General features: G+C 40.4%; 2 protein-coding genes across 2 annotated transcripts in view; one reads left to right on the top strand and one right to left on the bottom strand.

Annotated features, from left to right (window-relative positions):
* The first annotated feature begins 422 nt into the window (after positions 1–422).
* Positions 423–1,430, top strand: Gpr119 (G protein-coupled receptor 119). The gene has a single exon (XM_075956632.1). The coding sequence runs from the start codon at positions 423–425 to the stop codon at positions 1,428–1,430; it is 1,008 nt and encodes a 335-aa protein (XP_075812747.1).
* A 9,934-nt stretch (positions 1,431–11,364) lies between these two features.
* The window catches only part of Slc25a14 (solute carrier family 25 member 14), a 42,551-nt gene continuing 27,945 nt past the window's right edge, over positions 11,365–25,970 (bottom strand). Inside the window, 4 exon segments of the mRNA XM_075957389.1 lie at positions 11,365–11,810; positions 13,373–13,453; positions 17,837–17,972; positions 20,349–20,473. Of these exon segments, the coding sequence (XP_075813504.1) occupies positions 11,769–11,810; positions 13,373–13,453; positions 17,837–17,972; positions 20,349–20,473 (384 nt within the window). The 3' untranslated portion in view covers positions 11,365–11,768.

The following is a 25,970-nucleotide window of genomic DNA, read 5'->3' as shown; positions in this document are numbered from 1 at the left end:
AGCTAATTAAATCTTCTGTCAGACAGGAAGCCTTGATGAAGGTCCCTATCCCTTCATAGCCCTTGAAGCATCAATGAAGGGAGGGGGTTCCAATAGACAGTGTGTACCAGGTACTTGGGAGTTGTCTAGTAACTTGGATGGTAGAGGGGGAGGGACTAGCGCAGGGCCAGGGGACAGATTTGCTCAGAGATTGCTGCCTTCAGAAAGCTAGAAAAGCAGGAGGCTGAGGACCGAAAAGGAGAGGATGAGTAATCCTAATGACATCAGGAACCCAAAGATGGCATGCTGCCACGCTGTACTGCCAGTAAGGGCCAGAACTGTGCTGGGGCTCTGAACCTACAGTACATCTTATCCTGTCCCACGAGAATTTGAGCTCGAGATTCAGCATGTCCTTATAAGTGGAAGTCCTGCTACCTCAAGCCATGGAGTCATCTTTCTCATTTGGAGTGATCCTTGCCGTCCTGACCGTCCTCATCATTGCTGTTAATGCACTAGTAGTCGTGGCTATGCTGCTCTCAATCTACAAGAATGATGGTGTTGGTCTCTGCTTCACCTTGAATCTGGCTGTTGCAGATACCTTGATTGGCGTGGCTATCTCGGGGCTCGTTACAGACCAACTTTCCAGCTCTGCTCAGTACACACAGAAGACCATGTGTAGCCTTCGGATGGCATTTGTCACTTCTTCCGCAGCTGCCTCTGTCCTCACAGTCATGCTGATTGCTTTTGACAGATACCTTGCAATTAAGAAGCCCCTCCGTTACTTCCAGATCATGAACGGGCTTGTGGCTGGGGCATGCATTGCAGGACTGTGGTTTGTATCTTACCTTATCGGCTTCCTCCCACTTGGAGTCCCCATATTCCAGCAGACCACCTACTATGGGCCCTGCACCTTCTTTGCGGTGTTTCACCCAAGGTTTGTGCTGACCCTCTCTTGTGCTGGCTTCTTCCCAGCTGTGCTCCTCTTTGTCTTCTTCTACTGTGACATGCTCAAGATTGCCTCTGTGCACAGCCAGCAGATCCGAAAGATGGAACACGCAGGAGCCATGGCTGGGGCTTGCCGGCCACCACGGCCTGTCAGTGACTTTAAGGCTGTCCGTACTGTGTGTATTCTCATTGGGAGCTTCACTCTGTCCTGGTCTCCTTTTCTCATCACTGGTATTGTGCAGGTGGCCTGCCAGAAGTGCTGCCTCTACCAAGTGCTGGAAAAGTACCTGTGGCTCCTTGGAGTTGGCAACTCCCTGCTTAACCCACTCATCTATGCCTATTGGCAGAGGGAGGTTCGGCAGCAGCTCTACCACATGGCCCTGGGAGTGAAGAAGGGCTTTGCCTCAGTCCTCCTCCTTCTCTCAGCCAAGAATGGTGGTCCAGAGAGGCCCAGAGAAAGATCCTATCACATCGTCACTATCAGCCACCCAGAGCTCGATGGATAAGATGGTAAGAAAGAAAAGTTTCTAAAGTGTCTTTCCCATCCTCATTCTAGATCCCAGCTAATAATTAATATATTACACCCCAAAATGAGAGAACTTGCCTCAGCAAATTGACCACCCAACCTCCCACATCCCACACCCTCAGAATGTGGCAAATGAGGCTGGATCCTGACTTTCATCAAAAGTCGGTTTCTGCACCTGCAAATCTCCACCCTTTCCTTTTCTTTGGAAATAGGCCTGTTTCCTAGAAGACAGCTGTACTTGCTTCCAGGATCGTACTGCTGAAAATATCAGATCCTGTTTTTATTATAGCAGAGCAAAGTTGTCCAATAGAAATGTAATGTAAAGTGCATACATTTTAATGTTCTAGTAAACCATGTTAAGAGGCAAAAGCAATATAGAGTTTTTTAAGTCTCAGGCTTTGATTTCTAAATTCTTATTTTAATTGTACATATCTATGTAGTACAATGTGATACTTCAAGTGGCCTGTTACTGATCAAATCACAGTAACATTTCCATCACCTTAAACATGAATATTGATGCTTTATTTAACCCAGTATATTCAAAACATTAATTCAACATTTAATCGATAATGAAAATTACTTCTTTCATACCAAGCTTTAAAATCAGGTGTGCATTTTACAGACAATCTCAGTTCAAACTAACCATATGTCAAATGCTCAAGACCTGTAAATAGCTGTAAGACAGCACGGCACTGGGGAGACCAGGCGCTTTTCTTGGTAACTATTTATTTGGGTGATTTACTACAACAATGACTCCCATCAAACAGAGTTCCTGCCTTCCCTAATGTGTATCACATTATACATAGCAAGTTTACTCTGAACACAGGAATCCAGATCATAGAACCCAATGCTTGCCCTTCCTCATGGGGCTCAAAACAATGTTTCTTTAGTAAATTCCCTCTCTAGTGATTATTTCTGCTATTAACATCCTTTTCAACTCTCTAGTGCCCCTTCCCCTCTGTTGCCTCCTATGTCACTGGTGGCTACCTGCTTATAAAAATGCAGAACCACCAATTGAGACACTGTAAGGGAAGAAAGAGAAAAAGAGGTAGGTCCCAAGATAGGCACTGCCAAGCTCTGAAAACTGAACTCACCTTGCTCCTTAGAGCTACACGTTCTTGAATTTATTCTGAGATGCGCATCTTCCTAAGCAACTCAGTCATCCAAGATGCACCAAATTTGCACAGGAAACCAGCCTATCCCTTTCTTCTGGGTAGTACAGAATATGACAGTGTTGAAGGCTGAAGCTGTAGCTGCCTAATAGGACACTTGCCTAGCAACAGACAAGCTCCTGGGTTCCATCCTCAGTCCCTCCGCAAGCAAATGCCCATGCTTCCAGCTAGGACTGATGCTTGAGGTCCCCCTGGGCAGCCCTGATAGCAAAGGTCAAGGGCAGAATTGGGGTCCAGAAACTCAGGAACCACACTGTACTTTCCTCTAAGTCCTTTCTCACCCTTCTGGTCTCCACTATGCAATATTAGATATGGCTCTCAGAACACTAGGCTTAATAACCTACCCCCAAAAATACTTAGTTGCTAAGAAAAGGTGCCATGAAGAAAGGAAAACAGTTTGGGTTAACTTTTCTGGGATTTGGACTTTAAACACCCTGAAATGTTATTCCCCCTACTAGCTTTAAAATGATGGCTGGATGTGTCCAATGTGCAAAGGCTCATTCCAAGACACCATTGGAATCCTTCACTTGAATCTGAAATACCATGCAGAAGCCATCCTGCTCTCCACAGGATGGTTTTCAACTGGGTTTCTTAACTCTCTGTTAGTCTTCAGTTAGCTCTCAGTGTTCTTGCATCAGCCACTCCGGGATAAAAATCACTTCTTTGACATTCCATATACTTTAAAATCCCTTCTTGTGCCAGGCAGTGCCTGGCACTAAAGAGGCAGAGGCAGGTGGATCTCTGTAAACTTGAGGCCAGCCTCATCTACTGATTTATAATGCTAGTTCCAGGGCAGGCTCCAAGCTATAGAGAAGCTCTGTCTTGAAAAAACAAAACCAAAACCAAAAAACCCAAAAACAAACAAATAAAAGATCACGTCTCACTATCCTCTATCTAAGAACCTGGTTCCTGTTGCTCTATACCAGTCCACATCAAGCCTGCTTTGGTAAGATTCTCTGTGGCTGCACTGTTTGCCACTATAGCTCAGAGAGGAACAGGCCTGCTCTCACCACAGCAACTTTTATACTTCTGCAATCAAGGAAGTTTTTGCTTCTTGAGTAGATGTCAAAACCCAATAAGCCTCACAACCATCATGTAATGGTTGGTCTTCATTAGAACAAACTAGCTAAAATACAAATTAGAAGTCAGTTTTGGATAAAATTGAAAACTGGTTCAAAGTAATCCTGTTGGTGTTCACAGCTTAATTTCCTGCCCTTACTGAAAAGGACAGAGTTTGATAAGGTGATATAAGTTACATTTAATTAGCGTGATTTAATCATTTCATATCAAAGCATTACATTGCCCTCCCTGAATATACACTTATTTTTCAACAAGAAGTATGGAAATTAAAGGTATTTCAAAGCTGTAAAGCAGGATCTAAGGGGGAAGCTAGTTGGTAGGTGAGGTATAAGCTTCAGTGTAAGAAAGAAACCCTGCTATTTCTGTAAGGAACATGTGTATTTGAGAAATCACAGGCTTTGGAGTCCAACAGACAAGTGCACCCCTTTAACCCCAGCACACAGGAGGCAGGGCAGGGGGATCTCTGTAAGTTTGAGGCCAGCCTGTTCTATAGAGTGAGTTCCAGTACAGTCAGGGTTACATGGAGAAAACTTGTCTCAAAATAACAAAAAAGGATGGCGGAGAGCTTAGACTCACTCTAATGTTCAAGACCAGTGTCATCTTCAGAGTGAGTTCTATTTTTATTCATCTTTTGAAAAAAATTTAATTTATTTTTATTATTTTGTGTGTATGAGTATTTTTCCTGCTTATACATCTGTGCACCACATGTGTGTCTGGTGCCCAAGGTGGTAGTGAGCTTCCCTTCCATATGGGTGCTAGGAATACAACTTGGGTCCTTTAGCAAGAACAAGTGCTCTCAAGCACTGAGCCAAGCCTCCAGCTCCACTTCTTACAATTCTTAAAATAAATTAAAAATTATTTTAAATTAAATAAAATAATTAAATTGTTCTTCTGTTAAACTGGGGTGATCAGGGCAACCCCATCTATATAGTAAGGAAGAAGTCAGGCAATGCACGTCAAGATGCCTAGTAAACTACAAGACATTTGCTTCTTCATCAAAGAAAATCCTAGCAGGGCAATGGTGGTGCACACCTTTGATCCCAGCATGTGGGGGACCTAGGCAGGTGGATCTCAGTGAGTTCAAGGCTAGCCTGGTCTACAGAGCAAGTTCCAGGAAAACCAGGGCTACATATAGATACCTTGTACTGAAAAAGGAAGAAAGGGAGGGAGGGAAAGAGAGAAAAAAGAGAAAGGAAGGAAGGAATGAAGAAAAGAAAGACAGAAAAAAAGGAAGGAAGGAAAGGAGAGGAGAGGAGAGTAGAAGAAAGGAAAGGAAAGGAAAGAAAAGAAAAGGAAAAGAAAGGAAAGGAAAAAGCCATAAAGAATAAAATATTTAAGTGACCCACTTAAGGGAGTCTATTACATTCAGATATTATGATCTACAAAGCAAGGGGAATTTGGCTCAGAACTGTGAAATCTTCACCTGATGAATAAGTCTTTTTTTTTTAGTTCTTAAAGATAAATTTTATTCATTTTCATACCGAGATGGGTAAAGCAGTAGCAGTTTCACAGAATTTCTCTTTGTGTGGAAATTTAAACATTCCATTTTGTTCACCTACTAATTAAATATTTATTAAGCCAAATGAGAAAAGAGTTCAGAAATAAGAATTCACTTTATAGGGCTGCACAGAGTATAAATCTGTAGAATTCATTGCAAATTCATGGTCACTTTTCTAATGAGAGTAAAGGAGGAAGAAAGTAGTTATTGTCAAAATAGTGCTGCATGCCAAAGAAGCCCAACCTGTAGGGATTTAAAAGAAAGCTTACTTAGTCTTCTTTTTAATGGCTTTTTTGAGACAGGGTTTCTCTGTGTAGCCCCAGCTGTCCTGGAACTAGCTCTTGTAGATCAGGCTGGCCTCAAACTCCGAGTGCTGGGTTTAAATCTGCCTGCTTCTGCCTCCCAAGTGCTGGGATTAAAGATGTGTGTCACTACTGCCAAAATTTGTTTTTTGAGATAGAGATAAAATTTGGGGTACTGGGACTAGAGAGAATGTCCAGTGATAAGATCACTTGCTGTTCTTGCAGAGGACCTAGTTTTATTTCCAAGCACCCCCATGGTAGCTAACAGATGCCTGCAACTCCAGTTCCAGGGGATCCAACACCCTCTTTTGGTCTCTGTGGTTCACAACTATACACTCAGGCTCACATACATACATACATATAAATAATAAATGTTTTTAAAATATGCAGGAGTTCGAGGCCATCCTGGCCTACATAGCGAATTCCAGGACAACCAGGGCTATGTAGGATGTAACTCACAAACGTAACTCCAGTTCCAGAGGATCTGATACCCTCTTCTGGTCTCTGCAGACACTGAACACATGTGGCGCACATGCATACATTCTGGCAAACACTCGTATAAATAAAATGAAGTAAAAATAAATAAAACCTCAAAAAAGATTCAAGGTGCAAAAAACAAGCTGTAAATCTAACACCTTATCAGCATACCTTATCAAACCAGACACTAGTAATATTAAACACTTGTACCTGTGATTAAGAACATTATGTTAAATAAACGTCCAAAACCAGAGATACACAACGCTATGCAAAAGTTTAATGGCTTATTTTGATGAAGGCTCCTTCACAGAGAAAAGGAAACAGTAAGATTTCATTTACACATTCAACAGTATCCCACAGACTTACAAAGAAGCCAGATTCTATTCAGCAACTATCAAACATCCAAAAGATATAAAGACTCTGACACAATCAAGTAGAGCTATCAGTTATTGTTAAGTTTATTGTAAGTTTCCTGTAAGAATTGTGCCTTGAGCAAGTTTCATATTAAATCCTTGGGAAACTAAACTTATGCATTTCATACTTCTGTTTCAGCTTCAGGACTTCTCTCAAGAACACAAAACCACATACCTTTCTGTATAATGTGTCTTGGGTGTTTTACAATTGGTAAAGTCAAGTTGCCCTGACCTGCCAACACGCTTCATGACCATTCAGTTCATCTCTAGGAGTTGGCCAGCTAGAATTGCTCTTGGTATATCTTCACCCTCGATGAAGTTCTACCTGACTCAAATGAGAAAGAAAGTCAGGAGATAGACTTCATTCTCAGCAAGTTTGGTCACTGGCCAGACTGAACAGAAACCATTGAAATGAGTGAGAATGAGGATCCCCCAAGGACAGGCAGAGAATAAGAGGAAATAAGATGGCAACAGCTGGGCGAGAAGAGCAGCAGTGAACTCCAGGACAGACCACAACTCTTTGATCAGCATCACCCATGCAAAAGCGAGTGATAACTTCAGTACCTTCCGTACCATCCTTCAAAGGCTGCTGAGAAGTCTGGCATCCACCTGCTTTTCCATGAATCCTCCTTTGCTATTTCGTCAATCTTACAAATAGCACCTACAAATCTGTGGCACCTACAAATGTTAACTGCCATGCATTAATCGTGTATCTGTTCACCTGTCTATCCCACAAACATTTCAGAGGTAGGTGCTATGAAACTGCACCCTTCCTGGGGTTTCTTTTAGAGGTGCACACTGATGTATGGGATATATTTATTAAACCCTTTGTATTATTAAAACTACCTTTAGTCATTTTAGAAATATTTGAAAATACATAAAATCATTCAGGTGCTTATAATTACACCCTCCAGAGATGGCCACTTCTATTCTCCATCTTTTTTTTCCAATTTATATTATATTGTGTGTATTTTCCGAGGTCACTGTGTCTTCTTCAAAAGTGTAACATAATGGTTGTATGTGTGTTTTCAACAAATGAATATGTAGTATTTTAGTCACTTCTTATAGTTGTGTTCAAATTTAGTATTTCTCATTGTTATATCAGTATAAATATCCTGTGCATAAATCTCTGATGTGCCTCTGTTCAATCACTTAAGGTTACAGCCTCCAAAGCAGCATTACTAAATCAACAAGTATTAAGCCTTGATAGGAATTTTTATTCAGGCCGTATGTGGTGGCACATGCCTTTAATCCCAGCACTCGGGAAGCAGAGGCAGATAGATCTCTCTGAGTTTGAGGCCAGCCTGGTCTACATATTGAATTTCAGAACATCCAGGGCTATATTGAGAAAACTTATCTCAAAAATGACAACAAAGTAATGATACTAATTTTGATTTAGGGTTTTGTTGGCATTCCTTGGAGTGTTAGGTTTCCCTGGGATAGCTACTAAAAGACATCATAAATGAACCACACATGAACAGACAGCACTGACATTACTATCTCAAGGAAATGAAAGCACATACATTGCTGAAAGCATAAGCCATCCCAGGAAAATTGGTTTAGGTTAGGACTGATTTGGTTTACCAAAATGAAATCTTTTGATACACCCTGCTATCAAGATGCTCAACCCATCTCCTGAAACACAGAAAGCTGGACTACAGAACACGGTAGTTTGAGAAAACCCTTCCCCGTGACTCCATCAATACAGCACACAGTGTGATATCCAGAGAGCTGTCAATTTTGGTGCCATCACTCAAAGTTTTCTGAGGCAGTCTGTGTACAATATCACAAACTGCTCGGTGAGCCTGAGAGCCAAACATTTACACAGAGAACAGGGAGGTGAGTCTTGGCACAGTAGAAGATGAGACGCTGGAGTCTTTAGGAAGACTGAATGAAAGACGTGTTCTGTCTGATGGGTCAGGCACGACAGGATAAAGTGCATGAGTGTTTAACATGCTACCCAGCCATATGGCCCCTGGATTTACAAGCTGTTAGGATCACAATCAGTCGCTGGGCTCAAGCAGCCCTCTCAGAAGGAAGCCTGGAAACAACCAATGCAGCCGTTAAGGGTCTAAGATCTCTTTTTACAAAGCACCCCCATTTCTTTAACCTGCACACCTTTATGGTAGGGCATGCAGGATTCATTTGCTCCTGGGGGCCAGAGGAAGTAAGATCACACAGGGTAGAAAGCCTGAGGAAGGCTTCACACATTTGTTCTGTTTTGATATACGCTGCCTGACAATCTCATGCTTTAATCCCATTTCGAATTCACCATAATAAATGTGCATCAGTTCCAGTTCTGTCTCAATTGTGTTAACATGAAGGCACTAAACAGTTGATAAATACACCGAGATAGCACTGTCTTAGGTCCTGTCAATGATTGTGCTGCTTTACAAAACTGGTAAATGTATTTTTACAAATTTTTTCATGGAGACAGTCAACAGATGTGAAAACTCATCACACAGAAGAGCAAATGAAGGTCCTATCAGCTCAGCAGTAATTTGAAAAAAGGGTGAGAGCAAAAACCAATAAATTACAGCAGAATGGCTACGAGCTTATTTCAAGTGTAAAAAACTGATTCAGAGTTAAGTGGCTCTTAGACTATTACACCTCAAAGTTCCAAGTGCCTCTTTAAGATGACATGGTCCCCTCATAATCTTACATATAGTAATATTAAACTGTTTTTCTTACTTACTAAATGCATTATAGGGACATAGATGCATTACAAAGTATTTATAATGTGGGGCGGTGATGGTACATGCCTTTAATCCCAGCACTCGGGAGGCAGAGCCATCAGGATCTCTCCTGTAGTCCAGCGTGGTCTACAGAGTGAGTTCCAGGACAGTCAGGGCTACACAGAGAAACCCTGTCTCTAAAAACCAAATATGTAATAGATAGATAGATAGATAGATAGATAGATAGATAGATAGATAGATAGATAGATAGATAGATATAAATATATTGGAAGGAGAGGGCTAGAAGTCTAGCCCCATTTCCAAATTAAAAATTTCAACACTTCATCTATACTAATAACTCCATGTTCTAAACATCTTTCTGAACCCTGCTGTGTTACTGGCTATGAACTGTGCTGGCTTTGACTGGAGGAAGAAGGGATAGAGTGACAATGAAGGTAATGGAAAAGAGAGGGCAACAAAGGAATGTAGTAGGAAGTGGAAAATAATTGGGGAATAATATACATACCGTCAAGGTCTTCAAGAAAACCATCAAAATGAAGTATTACAGTTAAGTGTCGAAGAGTTAACAACCACAAAAATGCTGTAAAGATTGGGGAATTCATGGAATCAGTATGTGGAGTAGGCACTGGCACTGGCACACACACACACACACACACACACACACACACACACACACACAAAACTAGTATGCAGGCAAGGGGAAAAGCATGGGCTGAAGATGTCCATCTGGAAGTCATCAGTATATATATTTAAGTACTGTATTCATGGCAGTACTGCCCTTCTATTGGCTCAGGTTTGAAGTAATCCTTATCTTAAATCATCTTTCTGTTAATTCAATTTTCAAACAAACATATACTATAGTACCTTATGAATCTTTATTCTATTTTTAGGAATTGTATCTGATACTTTCGCTACAGATTAATTCATTTACTCATTTGACAAATATTTACAGGTCCCTTCATCTCTTTTTCCTGCTTCCTGGCTACTACAAAGCAGATAGCTTTCTTCTGTCCTGGCTTCCTGCCACAATGGGCCTCGTCACAGCACCAAAAGCATGGTCAGTTCACCTAATTGAGCTGAGACTTCTCCAACCATGAACCAAAATTAACCTCTCCCCCTTTAGGTTTCTCTCGTATTCTGTCACAGTGGCTTATGCTGTCTAATGTAGCACTAAACCAAAATGAAATATACAGCCATCAAAAGATCTAGAACAGGGAAAAAGAGATGGACCAGTGGTTAAGGGCACTTGTTGCTCTTGCAGATGACACAGGTTCAGATCCCAGCATCCACATGGCAGCTAACAATCATCGGAAACTCCAGTTCCGGGGATCCAACACCCTTTCTTGGCTTCCAAGGAGCACTGGTGGTACACAGACATACAGTGCAGGCAAAAACACATGCACACAAAATAAAAATAAATCTCTAAAAGACACAGAGGACAATTAAAGGACATCACTACAGGAAAGGAGCCCATGTGAAAGGCTACTGTATGATTCCAATTATGATACTCTGGAAAAGGCGTTACCATTGAGACAGTAAAAGTCGTGGTGGTTGCCAAGGGCTAGGAGGATTTTTAGGGTAATAAAACCATTCTTTATGATTCTCTAATGGCAGATATATGTTGTTAAACACTTGTCAAGATATATAAGGCCTTATCCACATGGTACCATCCCCTCGTCCTTTGGCTCAGCTTAAATGTCAACTCCACTCTGAAGCTTTGGCAGAGCCTCTAAGTAAAGCTTTCTCCTCCATCCTCCTGCAGCTCTTTGATTGTCCCTCTCATAGTACTTAGAGCCAACTATTATTGTTTACTCTCAAGCCAGTTTCTACTCTAACGTGAGCTTAAAAACCAGAGACAGGATCATTCTTCATATCCCCAGCATTCAGGAAGTAAAGGACATATGACATTTGAATAAACACATGAGCAGATGATTATGAAGACCTTAACTCAGACCACAGGGCTATTTTGTAAACCGTGGTTAGCATTTTATCTGCAGAACCTTCCAAACGATCCACTTGCTTACTTGTTTCACATTCTGGAAAGAACCACTGCCCTGATGTTTAGAAGCAGGTGGCATTCTGTGGACAAATTTGTGTTTTAAGAATCCCATCTCAGGCCGGAAGGTGGTGCCGCCGCCTTTAATGCCAGCACTTGGGAGGCAGAGGTAGCTCCCATAAATGTGTTGTAAGAGTCCAGTCTCAATTTCAATCACTTTCTCTGTTTCAGTTTCTAGAAAAGGCAACTTAGAGTTAGGAAAGAAGAGAGTAAATGAAGACAAAGTCCGAATGATTCAGCCAATAAATAGTTTAATGAGAACCAAGGTCTATAACATACATAGCAGGACCTGTGCTGGCAGCCTTCTGCTGTAACCTGTCTGGGGATAACCAACTGCATTTAACCCACGCTTGAAAAGAAGGCCCTTTTGAATGTCACCCATCAGTATCCATCTTCACAGAAGACACCAATCTGGGGTCACACTCTCAATGTGAATACTTCCTCTTAGGGAAGAGGTAACACAGATGCATAAACAACCTTAAGTCATCCTACTACTCTTCAATAAGAGGACCCTCGGGAGACCACTGGTTCTGTAAACACATACGTCTTTGTCAAAATACATTAGGAACACAAAGGAGAACAGTAGAAAGGGCGGTAGTGTTGGGTCCATGGATTTTTCAGTTCTTAGATCTGAAGCCTCTTGAGCTGCTCGTATGTAATAAAAAACTGAAAAGTGAGTCATGGAAGATTTCTGAGTTGATACTGAAAGTTAAACCCATTTTGAAAATTGTACATTGCATTTTCTTAAATTAATGTACTTAGACTAAAGGGGGCTTCCTTCAAAGACTTTTCTTTTTAAACTGGATTTTAAAAAATATTTATTTATTTATTTATTATACAATATTCTGTCTACATGTATGCCTCCAGGCCAGAAGAGGACACCAGACCTCATTACAAATGGTTGTGAGCCACCATGTGGTTGCTGGGAATTGAACTCAGGACCTTTGGAAGAGCAGGTAATGCTCTTAACCGCTGAGCCATCTTTCCAGCCCTTCAAAGACTTTTCTTAAGATGAGATGTGTTGGGCCACGCAGTCGTAGCACACACCCTTAATCCTAGCTCTTGGAAGGCAGAGGCAGGCGGATCTCTGTGAGTTCAAGACCAGCCTGGTCTACAGAGTGAGTTCCAGGACAGATAGGACTGTTACACAGAGAAGCCCTGTCCTGAAAAATCAGGAAAAAAAGATAAGATGTGTTGAATGCCTACTATTTTCCATTATGATCATTGGTACTGAGCAATGAAAATGAATTATAATATAGTTATAGTTTTCAAAAGCAAACAGAACAAACACAACACAATACAAAACCCAATTCCAAAGAGAGAAAGAGATATACTCTCTGTTCAGTCTACAGATTCCAGAAGGGTGGGGAATTACTTTTCAACCCTGCCAAGCTCACAAGTACACAAAGTATCCAGTGCATGGCTCAACCCATACAAGGCACTAAAGCATGGCTGAAGGAGAGAAAGGCACCCACGATAGTCCTACTTGGCTGTGGTTTTGTTCACTCTACCAATGCTTTGTGTCCTGCTGGCATTTTCTAGCTATTTGGGTCTCACAGTTAAGAACTCTAGACCACAAAAGCATGGAGTTTCCAGTGAGCATCTTCTATCAGTGTCACTAAATTTTGTTTTATTAGATTTATTTGCTTACTTATTTATGTATTTGCTGGGGAGGACATGTGCCTGCCAGAGTGTGTGCATGAAGTTCACAGGACAACTGGCTGTGCTTGATATTTTGTTGTATTACATTTATTTGGTTATTTGTTTGTTTGTTTGTTTGTTTGTTTGCTGGGGAAGGTATGTACCTGCCACAGTGTGTGTGTGTGTGTGTGTGTGTGTGTGTGTGTGTGTATGTATGTGTGTGTATGTGTGTTTAGAGTTCAGAGGACAACTTACAGGAGCAAATTCTCTCCTTTCACCGTAAGTCCCAAAGATTAAACTCAGGTCACCAGGTATGGAGGTGAGCACCTTTACACACTGAGCCATCTTAGACAGTTTGATTTAAAGAGGAACATCTGGCACATCTTTTCTGTCCCTTTAAGTATATGTATTTGCCTCCAAGGGAAAGTTATTTCTCTACTTGGTTCCATTCACACTGGTCTCCAATGGGATGCTTGAGTTTCTTACTTGTCTATAAAGGATTTAATAATCAAAATTATCTTCCCATAACCTAGAAATACCTGGGACTTTGAAGGACTGGCTTGCATTCTCAGTTTCTAAAAGGATACAATGATGTTCCAGGGTCCAAGTCGAAGCCAGTTTGGCCAAAATCCTTTATAGAGGGCAAAAAAACCCTCATGTTTCCACATCTGAGGTAAAGACATAACCAAAAATAGTGAATTTCCTTTTTTTATTACATTTGACAACCATTTTCCATGCCCACTCCCCAGAAACTTTGGCTACTATGAATGGTCTCTTTTCTGAAGATATACTTCATAGTCTAAATAATTTGAATCTAAATGCATCAAACCATTATTCAATATTTATTTCTTGAGCACCCAACATATACAACACATACTTCTTAACTCTGGGAATATAACCATAAGTAAGAGCTGGGCATGGCAGTACATGCCTATAATCTTAGCACTCTGGAAGTAGAGAAAGTAAATCAGGAGTTCAATGCTATCCTTAGCTATACAGTGAATTTGAGACTAGCCTCGGTCTCTACATGAGACCCTGTCTCGAAACACCCTAATTAAATGTAGTGGGTCACAAACAAATAAAAACGATGAGAAATAGGAGTTGTTGGGTATTAGAAGGGAATTTTGAGGGAGCGGGACAGAAATGAGAGGATAATGCAAGATAATCGATTCAAGTACATTATATGAACATGTGAAATGAAATTGTGAGAAATAGTAACTTCCCAGGCAGTATGTCTGCAGTAACTAGAAATAGCTACATAAAGTGACGGCACACCTAAAGGACCCTATCCTTGTCATCCATGTCCTTGTGCAGCTCTCACATCATATCAGGACTGTTGAACAGAGCAGAAATTAACACTGCTAGATTATAAAAAAAAACAGTTGATATATAATGAGGTGTCTATTGCCTCCTCTCTTGAATTATTCACTCTGATGGAGACCAGCTGTCATACCATGAAACGAGGCCTACATCATAGGGAGCTGAAGCATTTAACTAACATCAATGAGTCACCTTTGAAGGAGATATGCTAGCCCCACTCAAGCCTTGATGATGGCTGAAGTCTTGGTTGACGTACGGCCTCTTAAGAGGTCTCACTCTCGAATCATTCAACAAGGCTGCTTCTTAATTCCTGATCCCCCAAAACTGGAAAAGAATACTGTACTTTTAAGACACTGAGTTTTAGAGTAATTTGCTATACAGCTATACATAGCTTATACAATCTGTGCCTCTACTGAATGTATACTCTATTGTGGTAAGCAAATACACACATCGTTTCGATAGATAGATGATGGATAGATGGACAGATATTGGTAGATATTATTATATCGATACATATTGTATCCAGAAATGATAAAAGGGATGAAGAAAACCAAGGAAAGGAATAAGGACTTGAGAAAGTCACTTTCCTTCTCCGACTCTGTTTTCTACTTTTAAAGTTACTGTGACTCCACGGGATATTTCAGGTGAGTGTTTGGAGGGCTATGTGTGACGAACAACATGAACTGCTGTGTATTGTGGTGCCCTGACTTACATAGCAGGGGGTCTCTATATGCACCAAATGGTCTCAAGAACTAGATGACTGACTTAAGGCCAAAAGCTGATGCCATATGCTGAATTCTGCCAAAAAGTAGTTTATATAATAGACAAATATCTATAAAGTAATGGCAATATGTCGGGTGTTTTGTCCGATACTGAAAAATGTTGTTCTGCCTTTCAGTGGTGAAATGAATTTTAGCACTGTTTTGAGAAATGAACACATTTTAATAAGATAATGATATGAGAAGCCAGATTTAAAAGCATCTCTTTTCTCATCCTTCAAATTAAGAACCTAGAAATAAGTGTCTTTATTAATCACTTGGGGATGGGAAAGACAAATAATAACATAGTAATAATACTATTGATAGACAGTCATAAATAATATGCTTCTACCAATGGACCTCCAGCAAATACTGAAACACTCAATCCAAAATTCATGTTTTAATTTTGAAAATTATCCAAAATAAAGTTGAGATGCAGATAACCTAAAAACATGAAATTAAATGACAAGAGACCTCAGAGATTATCCAATTATCATTATCTCAATTACCACACTAAAATCCTAATTGGTTTAAGATCTCCACCTACCAACTAAAATCAACTTTTAAGAATTATAAATCAGACTATACGACAATCCTACTTCAAAGTTCTCAGGTGGCTTTCATTCTAATTCTAAATGCTTTGTAGCGACCTCTAGGATCCTACATGATTTAGACTATGTCCCTGTTTGCAAATTCACTTCCTATGACTTCTTCTTTGCTTACTGTACTCAGCCACACAATCCTTATTTTTAACTCTAATAAAGTCAAACTCATTTCAACTCAGGCCTTTTATAATCTGTTCTTTATTTATGAAATGGTTTTCTCAAGATTTGCGTGTGGTCACCTCCTTCCCATCATCCAAATTATCAAAAAAAAAAAACCCCAGATTTTATAGGGGACATGGTTTTTGATGCTTAGTTTGATGTGTATGAGGAAGAGCTCATAGTATTTGGAGATATTAGGCTTAAATTGGTAGAATTCTGTGGTTATAGGGAAGCGTTCTTAGGATCATTAGCATACAGATAGGTATATAACCAGAGAAGGTTTACAACATCTGGTCACCAAATCCAGACCCGGGAAGTCATCTTCGACACACCCTCTTCCCCACACATCTCCATATCATCTCAACAAAACTCTATTATTCCAATTATTCTCAATGATTAAATTCTTCTAACTAAATTATTCCTAATTCTGTCCCATCTTCTACATTCCCAGTCACACTGAGGCTCAGGCCTTCATCATTTCTCACTCAGATCACTACATAAAACTTTTAATCAACATCCTTATCTCCAACTCAATGGCTCTTAAAGTCAACTAGGTTAGAACCTTGCTGGAAATATAAATTCTCAGGTCCCATTTCTGACATGCTGAATTAATTCAGGTAATTCTAAAACATGTTAAACAGAGAAGACCTAGTCACTGTCCCACCCTCATCCCCTTAAATTAGTGGTCTTCAAACTTGGATGAACACACAACCACCTGTGAAATTCTAAAACTCTTAATAACCCAGGTTCTGAGTTGACTGATCTAAGAAAAACATGGGAGCTGTGAAATTAATGAGTGATTCCAATGTGTACCCAAGATTGAGACCCACTATCTTAGATACTATTTCCACAAAGACAGAGTGTCGTACTTAAAATACAAATGGGACCTGTTTAAAGCTCTCAGTATTTCTAAGCATCTCAATATAATCCAATCAACCTATAGCTACTGATATCAGGAAAGTATCAAGCATATTAGTTAAGAATGCTTCCTTAAGCCAAAAAGTCTGAGTTTATTGCAGCACGCCTATTTGCTAACTGTAAAATTCTAAGGAAGGTGACCCTTCAGTGCCAAAATATCTATCTCATGGGATAATGAGGAGAATGAAGTGACTGAATGCATGTAAATCTCATTAGAACAGCTCCTGTCATACAACAAAGCATTTAGCAAATGTGAGTTATTTAAAATTCTCAAGTATGGGCCATAATTTCCTACCATAGAGTTCTAGGTTTTATCAGTTATTATGCTATATTTATTATCTATTTGTAACTGTCAGTACTTTAGTAATACCTATAATTCCCTTTAGCTATTAAAATAGTACCTCATAAATAACAAATATATGTTCATTGAAACTGATAACAGCAGAAAAATCATATGGCCCCTTCACATTTTATCCCTGAATTTGTTTTTTATAGTAATAATGTAACCAATACTTCTGTATACATTTATGATATCCAACCCCAACAGAAATACTCAAGACAGAATGTGATCAACAGAACAACCTGGAACTTAACCCAAGTATTGGGTTTTGAAGCTTCTTAAGTACCAGGACTTCTACTACGGAGTCTCTCCTTATTTGAGGTTGGAAAGCATGGGATATAGTAATCCTATTAAAATTTTTATTTTGTGTATAGGTGTTTTGTCTTCATGCATCTCATGCAACATGTGCATGCAGTGCCTATGAAGACCAGAAGAGGGTGTTAGATCCCCTGGCATTATAGACAGTTGTGATGTATCATGTAGGTGCTGGGACTTGAACACAAGGCCTTTGGAAGAGTAACCAGTACTCTTAAGTGCTGAGCTACCTCTCCAGCTTCCTAATTAAAAAAATAGAATTTCATACACCAGTACTCATTTATATCATTTCCATCCCTCTTGCTCCCCTTTTAACTTCCCCTTCCATGACCTGGGATATATTAAATATTGATAGTAATAATTCTACACAATGCTATTATATGTATTATTATATGTATACATATATGTATTATATGTATCCTGTATTTTCAAGCATTCAAATTGGAATAACATTAAGAAGCACTATGCATTAGCAAATTTTCTGGGAGTGGTTATTTGCCTTTGGATGATTCTCAGAGGCTACTAAAAAATACACCTAATGGTTGCTTAATATTCAGAATATGTAGCAAGAAGAATAAAATGTTCTCAAACATCAAAGAAAACAGAAACTGTAGCCCAAACCCACAGTGCACATACCTTTAAAATACCATCCAAAGTACCCTTGTAGAGGTCCACATGTCCCACTATTGCCCTCTGATTCATCATTCGTGTTCTCACCACGTCAACCGGGTTAGATGCCAGAGCCCCAGCCAAACCACAGGTAAAGCTAGAACTAAAAGTGAGAACTAATTTAAGAAGATTATCCCTACTTCAATCACTTGTCCACTTAAACAGAATTTAGGCCAAATGAAAAAGCTCTAATAACTCAGATCCATTAGCTAAAACCTGATAGTCCTTCATTATACAGAGAAAGAAAATCCTTTTTAATGAAAGGCTGTCCCTTCACATGGATTGCCCTTGGAAGGGGAAATAGATGGGATCTCCTGAGTAAACTATGGGCAGGGAGGGGGGTGCTAAAGGGAAGGGGATGGGGGATGAGAACATGAGGGGATGGGATTGTCAAGTTGGGGGAGGGGTGGGGTGGAAGAGCAAGGAAAGAGGTATCTCAATAGAGGGCTCCATTATGGGGTAAACTGGATGCTATGGAAATTCCCAGGAGTCCACAAGGATGATTCCAGAGAAGACTCCTAGCAATAGTGGAGAGAGTGCCTAAACTGGCCTTCCCCTGTAATCAGATTGATGACTACCTTCATCCAGTAACTGATGGAAGCAGAGCAGAGTTCCACATTCAAGCACCAGACCAAGCACCAGTCCAGTCAAAGAGAGGGAGGAGGGATTACATGAGCAAGGGGGTCAAGGTCATGATGGAAAAACACAGACAGACAGCTGACCTAAACTTGCAGGAGCTCAGACTGACAGCTGGGAATCTTGCATGGTACCGAACCAGGCTCTAGGTAGGTGGGCGACAGTTTTGCAGCCTGGTCTGTTTGTGGGACCCCGACAGTATGACCAGGACCTACCCCTAGTGTATGAGCTGGCTTTTTGGAGCCCATTCCAAACGGTAGGATGCCTTGTTCAGCCTTGATGCAGCCGGGGGGAGGGGTAGGACAGGAGACACTTGGTCCTGCCTCAATTGAATGTGCCAGGCTTTAATGACTCCCCATGGGAGGCCTTACCCTCCTGAGGAGTGGATGGGGGTGGGCTTGGGAGAGAGGGAGGAGGGGGGAAGGGGAGCTGTGGCTGGTATGTAAACTAAATAAAATGAAATAAAAAGAAAGGTTGTCCCTTTCATTTTCATTCTAAAACTCAGCCTCTTTTATAGAAGAGATAATCCACAGACCTAACAACATCCCTAAGCAGGAATTGTCCTGTACTATTGATAAGTTCTAAAAATTTTTCTGACAACAGCATCATGTGCCAAACTCATTTAAATAGCAGAATATCATAGCGCTTACACGACAAAGAAAATGCAAGATGAGAGCAGAAATAAACTTCAACCAAAAATAGGAAGTACAGGGTGATGGAACTGGGGTTGCAGCTCAGTTCACAGTGCTTGCCTAGAAAGCATGAAGCCCTGGCTTCCATCCCTAACACCGCAGAAACAGGCTGTGCTAGTGCACGTTGCACATCTGTAATCCTAGCACCCTGGAAGTAAAAACAGGATGGTCAGAAATTCAAAGTCATCCTTGTCTACACGATGAATCTGAGGCCAGTCTGAGATATATGAGACCTTTCCTCTAACGTCGTAAATAAAGTACATGCTGTCCAAGAATATCATACAAGACAGGTGGTGGTGGCAGCACACACCTTTAATCCAAGCACTTGAGAGGCAGAGGTAGGAGGAACTCTGTGAGTTCAAGGCATGGTCTACAAATCAAGTTCCAGGACAGCCAAGACTGCACAGAGAAACCCTGTCTCGAAAAAACAAACAAACAAAAATAAAACCAAACAAAAAAGAGTATCATACAAACATGTAATAGGTCTGTATACTATACACAGCTCCCAAGTGGCCAGGTATCCACAGCAGCTGAAGGTAAGTGTGGGTAATGGGTAGGGGAAATATAATCAGAGTACTTCACATGCATGTTATGAATATGCACATGTTATGTTATTACATAATACAAATGTAAGAAAATGTCATTCTGCAACCAGGTGGTGGTGGCACATGCCTTTAATCCCAGCACTCGGGAGGCAGAGGCAGGCAGATCTCTGTGAGTTCAAGTTCAGCCTGGTCTACAGAGCTAGTTCTAGGACAGGCTCCAAAACCACAGAGAAACTCTATCTCAAAAAAAAGAAAGAAAGAAAGAAAGAAAGAAAGAAAGAAAGAAAGAAAGAAAGAGAGAAAGAGAGAAAGAAAGAAAATGTCATACTGAAACACATAATCTTCTAAAATGAATATATACTAATTAAATAATGAGAAATGTAAATAATAGTAAATGTCACAATAAAACCCACTATTTTATATAATTAATACATAGCAATAAATTCAAAAGTATCAAATATTCAGAAGGCTTGAAGTATTGGCGACAGGAGACAAGTATTAAGGCCGTGAATATCAGTTATAAATCTACCTGAGGACATCAGTAAAAGAGGCTTTTTATGTTCAAGCTGCTGAATCCGGAGAATGAATTAAACACTGCTCACTTACACAAAGTGTGTTAAAATGGTGTCTCCCAGCATTCCTGACAGTATCAGGTGCTTCTTGGTAATATCATAAACTGGCAACTCTACTCCCACCACGATGGCAGCACGCTGAGCAGTTGGGACCACGCCCTACAAAACCAAGGTGATATCAGACCCCTGAGAAATACTGAGAGTGACATATATCTTAAAGTGAACAAAAATGAGTCGATGATGGAAATTGCCAGAAAAATAAACTCTGAAATGTATAGTTCATTCTTTCAAATAAGTGACTAACGCTGGGATGTTTCTAATTCCCAGTCCACATGCTGTACTACAAATAAAAGCATTCATAACTTCTAATGCACAAGAGACAAAAAAATTGATAAAATATGTTAAGTTAAACTTCACCATAATTAAAAACTTGCAATTTAAAAGATACCATGAAGTGAGTGAGAGAATAACCCACACAATGGAGAAATACTTGAAAATCATAAAGAATTCAGTCATTAGAAAAATGTACATCAAAACCACAATGATAGTCAGGCAGTGGTGGTGTGCGCCTTTAATCCCACACGTGGGAGGCAGAGGTGGGTAGATCTCTAAATTTGAGGCCAGCCTGGTCTACAGAGTGAGTTCTGGGATAGCCAGGGCTACAAAGAGAAACCCTGTAAGGAAAAAAAAAAACCACTCACAGTGACATGCCATTTCACACCTCCTGGGATGACTGTAGTCTTTTTTTTTTTTTCGTAAAATAGGAAGTCTTGGTAAAGGTGTGAGGAAACTGGAGCCCTTACCACTGCTAATAAGTGGATACAATGGAGCGCCAGCATGGCAAACAATTTGTCATCTCCTCAAAGCATTAAACAGAAAATTACCAGATGACCTAGCAATTCCATTCATAGACACACACCCAAAAGAACTGAAGGAACATTTTCTTTTGTTGTTTTTGTTTTCCAAGATGGGGTTTCTCTGTGTGACCCTGGCTGTCCTGGAACTCACTCTGTAGATCAAGCTGGCCTCAAACTCATAGAGATCCGCCTGCCTCTGCCTCCCCAGTGCTGGTATTAAAGGTGTGCACTGCCACCGCCTGGCCTGAAAACACATTTGCATGCAAAAATGTACATAGCACTGTTCATAGCAATAGCTAGCATATTATTGAAAAACACAAAATAATACAAATGTTCATTATCTAATGAATAGATAAATAAAAAATATAGCATATGCCCAAAATGGAATTGCTATTTGGCCATAAAAAGAAGTGATATTCTGGGACTCAGGGCTTAGCTCAGTGACAGAATATTTGCTTAGAAAGAGAGGAGAGAAGGAAGGAGAGGGAAGGAGAGTGTGCATATCTACTCCCTGAAGACTGGCATAATACAATTCCACTTGGATGAAATATGTGAAGTAAGCAAGTCTATATGGATGGAAAGAAGAGTAGTGGCTCTGTAGAGTTCTGAGGATTGGCACTGATGGCAATGACTATTAAATGGTAGGGAGTTTCCTTTTGGTAGTGAAATTTCCTCAACTTAGACACTAGTGATGGTGGCATAAATCTATGAAACCACCTGATAGAACTGTATATTTTAAAGATAAAAATTTTTGGAATATGTGAATTTTCCTAAGAAAGCATTTAGGAGAAAATACAATGATAAAGGAAAAGGCACTGAAGAGGGCAGAGTTCAGTGGTACAATGGCAAGTCAGACATCTCCATCCATAGTACTCCCAAAATAATGAGTCGGGGCAACAATGGGGAGCCTGTATGATGAGGACAGAAAGAGAACATGAGGAATAAAGAAAGAGGTGAAAAGACAGGCAGAAAGACACAGAAATACAGAGAAGTGAAGCAAAGAGACCAAAGGAACAGTTCGCAGCTCTAGCACCATCAAAAGGGTGGGAAATTGACAAGCAGTAACCACGCATAAGCAGTAGAGTCCAGGCAGCCCAAGTAGCAGCTAAGTGGCAGTCCTGCGAGCCTTAAATCAAACATGGAGATTTGGGTTGACGCTGAGTGTTCCTGGATGGCAGGCTAACATGGGAGAGGCAGTCCACTGCATCACTCCCCAAATGCTGGGGTGTAATAATCAGGTACCATCTTGAGAGGGGGCCTGTTGTTTGACTGAGCTATTCTACAGAACTGAAAAATGGGAAATCACAAGCTCAGGAATAGGGATACCTAAGACACCTAGAGATACCTGTCACGGTGTCTGGATGGAAGATGCCCATCAGAAGAAGCCACATAGAGAGAGCGAATTAGACACAGACATACTGAATTTTAAGTGGAAGGAAGTGTGAGGCATGGAGGATGAGGATGGAATCTGCTCCCATCCTCCACAGTGAGCAGTGAGTCCTGTCACCCATGGATTACATCAGAGGCTGAAAACTCTAAGCTCTTACAGAGGACCTGAGTTCAGTTCCTAGCACCTACATCAGGTAGATGACAACTGCCTGCCTTCCAATTCCAGAGGGATCCCCCTACCTCTACTTTGATGTGGCGAGTCCTCTCTGTGTGCTGTGATTGCCACTGACGAATAAAGAGGCTGCCTTGGCCTGTTGATAGGGCAGAACTTAGGTAGGCATGGAAGACAGAACTGAATGCTGGGAGAGAGAAGGGCAGAGTCAGGGAGACGCCATGGATCTGCCACTGGAGATAGACGAGCTTTGCCAGTAAGCCACTACCACACGGCGATACACAGATTAATAGAAACGTGTTAAATTAAGATGTAAGAGTTAGCCAATAAGAAGCTGGAGCTAATGGGCCAAACAGTAATTTAATTAATACAGTTTCTGTGTGGTTATTTTGGGGCAAAGCTAGCCAGGTGGCCGGGACGAACAAGCAGACCCTCCTCCTACACTACTTTAACCTCCAAAGGCATCTGCACTCACGAATACATACCAATACATAAATATATACAAGTATACATAATTAAAATAATAGAAAATGTTTTAAAAATAAATAATCACGAATCCTTAGGAAAGAATAAATTTTGATAGAGCAGGTAAATAAGAATTAGGAGAGAAGAATCAAACACCATTAACTTTTTAAATGAGGTAATGACTAAGATAAAGAAGGGACAGATGAGTATATATGTTTGCAATAACAATATTTTTTGAGACAAGGTTTTTCTGTGGCTTTGGTGCCTGTCCCGGAACTTGCTCTTGTAGACCAGGCTGGCCTCAAACTCACAGAGATCTGCCTGCCTCTGCCTCCCGAGTGCTGGGATTAAAGGCATGCGCCACCACCACCCAGCTGCAATAACAATCTTAAACGCAAATGGTATTTAGTCACTACTTTATAAGCCAGACTGGCTATAAGAAATTAAAAGAATAACAACACTCAAGTCCTAGTTGTTTGTTTTCTGTAAATGACTTGCCTCACTAATAAAGACATACTGAGACTAAATGAAAAGTAACAAAAAATGAAATTCAAACAAAGAGAATCTAAAAGCAAACAGAATTAGCTATTCCCATAGGTGACAACGCTGATTTCAAAACAAAATTATTAAGAAAAACTAAAGACGGTCCCTGAATGGGGTTATGGCTTAATAGTACACTATTTGTCTGGCATATGCAAGGCTCAGAGTTCAATCTCTAGCAAAGATAATAAAAAGATGTCTATCACACATTAATAAATAGAATAATCAACCAAAAAGTATAACAACTGTAGATATACATGCACCAAATATTGGTATAGCCAATTTCATAAAACAAACATGGCCAACATAAAATTACAAGTAGGTACAGATACAATCATAGTGAGTGACTTCAGTAACTCATTGCTACCACCAGATTTCATCTGGGCAAAATAGTAAAGAAACCAGTTAAACAATAATACAGATAAAATCGACAAAATATATATACACATCTACAGAATATCTTCCCAATGGCTGTATAACACAAATTCTTCTCAGTAGCCCACAGAACTTTCTACAAAATACATCATATTTTAGGCCATAGAAAAAGTTTAAGGGGGCCAGACATGGTAACACCACCTTTAAATCACAGCACTCGGGAGGCAGAGGCAGGCAGATCTCTTAAGTTCAAGACCAACCTCGTCTACATAGCAGGTTGCAAGCCAGCCAGGGTTATATAGTTAGACTCCTATCTCAATTACAAACAAACAAACAAACAAAAAACAAACAAACAAAATATCCTATGGAGCTAAAGATGGCTCAGCAGTTCAGAGTACTAGCTGCTCTTCAACAGGATTAGGTTCAATTCCATCACCTATGTGGCAACTCACAAGAATGTGTAACTCCAGTTCCAAGTATCCAATACCCTTGCCTGGTGTCTGCAGGCACCAGGCACTATGTGGCAAATAGACATACGTGCAGGGAAAATATCCATACAAATAAATATAGGGTTTTTTTTTAAATTTTAGTAGGGGCTGGAGAGATGGTTCAGTGGCTAAGAGCATGCACTGCTGTTGCAGAGGACCTGAGTTCTATTCCCAGCACCCATGTCAGGTGGGTCAAAACTGCCTGTAACTCTAGTTCCAGGACATCCATTAGTACAGCTTCCAAGAGCACCTGCAAACACACACAGATACAAACAATTCAAAAATAGTAAAACTAATTTTTTTAAGTAAGGGGCTGGGTAAATGGCTCAATCAGTGAATTGTTTGCTATACAAGCATGAGGACCTGAATTCAACTCTCAAAATCCACTTTTTTTTAAAAGAGGGGTGTGGTGATGCACACTTGTAATCTCAGTATTGAGGAGGAAGAGAGAAGACTCCCTCCAGTGAGGGGCCTTGTCTCAAAATAATGAAGTAGACAGAAGAATGACATCCAAAGTGATTATTCTCTGTCATCCACAAACGCTTACACACACCACACACACACACACACACACACACACACACACACACACACACACACAAGATATTAAAGCAGAAAGGGGATAATCTGTGACAACGAAGGGAATTAGATGCAAGTACATATAATAGGGATGAACATAATCAAAGCATGCCATATGCATATATGAAAATGTCAGCACAAAACACCTTTTCTATAAGATACACTGACAAAATTTTTTTAAATGATAGGCCTGGTGATATAGTCTTGGCAATTAATCCCAGATACTCATGATGCTGAGGCAGAAGAATCCTAAATTCAAGGCTAGTGTTGACTACAGAAAGAGTTCATGGCTAGCCTTACCAACTGAGTGAGACCCTATCTCTCAAACTTGTTTGCATAGGATATACAAGGCCCTAAACTCAATCTGCAGTACTAGAAGAAGAATTTCTCTAAGCAAGGTGAACATGAGTCCACACCCATTACAATGACAAAATAATAAAAACATTGGCAGCTGGATGTGATAATGCGCACCTTTAATACCAGCACTTGGGTGGCAGAAGCAGGTAGATGTGGGATATCCTTCTATATGTGTGTTACTTTTATTGGTTAATAAATAAAGCTGCTTTGTCCTATGGCAGGGCAAAATATTGCCAGGCTGGAAGGGATATATAGAGAGAGCAGGTGGAATCAGGGAGATACCATGTAGCTTCCGAAGGAGGCAGATGCCATATAGCTTCCCAAGAAGCAAGAGGTAACAAACCACGAGCCTTGTGTTAAAATATAAAATAACAGAAATGAGTTAATTTAAGATGTAAAAGTTACTTAGTAAGAAGCCTGAGCTAATAGACCAA

This window comes from Microtus pennsylvanicus, chromosome X (genome assembly GCF_037038515.1).
Source record: "Microtus pennsylvanicus isolate mMicPen1 chromosome X, mMicPen1.hap1, whole genome shotgun sequence".
Classification (NCBI taxonomy): domain Eukaryota; kingdom Metazoa; phylum Chordata; class Mammalia; order Rodentia; family Cricetidae; genus Microtus; species Microtus pennsylvanicus.
The sequence above is the reverse complement of the archived record's forward strand: the minus strand, read 5'-3'. Positions and strand labels throughout refer to the sequence as shown.

Excerpts from the sequence above, each read along its gene's own strand:
- Gpr119 (XM_075956632.1), top strand. The coding sequence starts at position 423 with ATGGAGTCATCTTTCTCATTTGGAGTGATCCTTGCCGTCCTGACCGTC.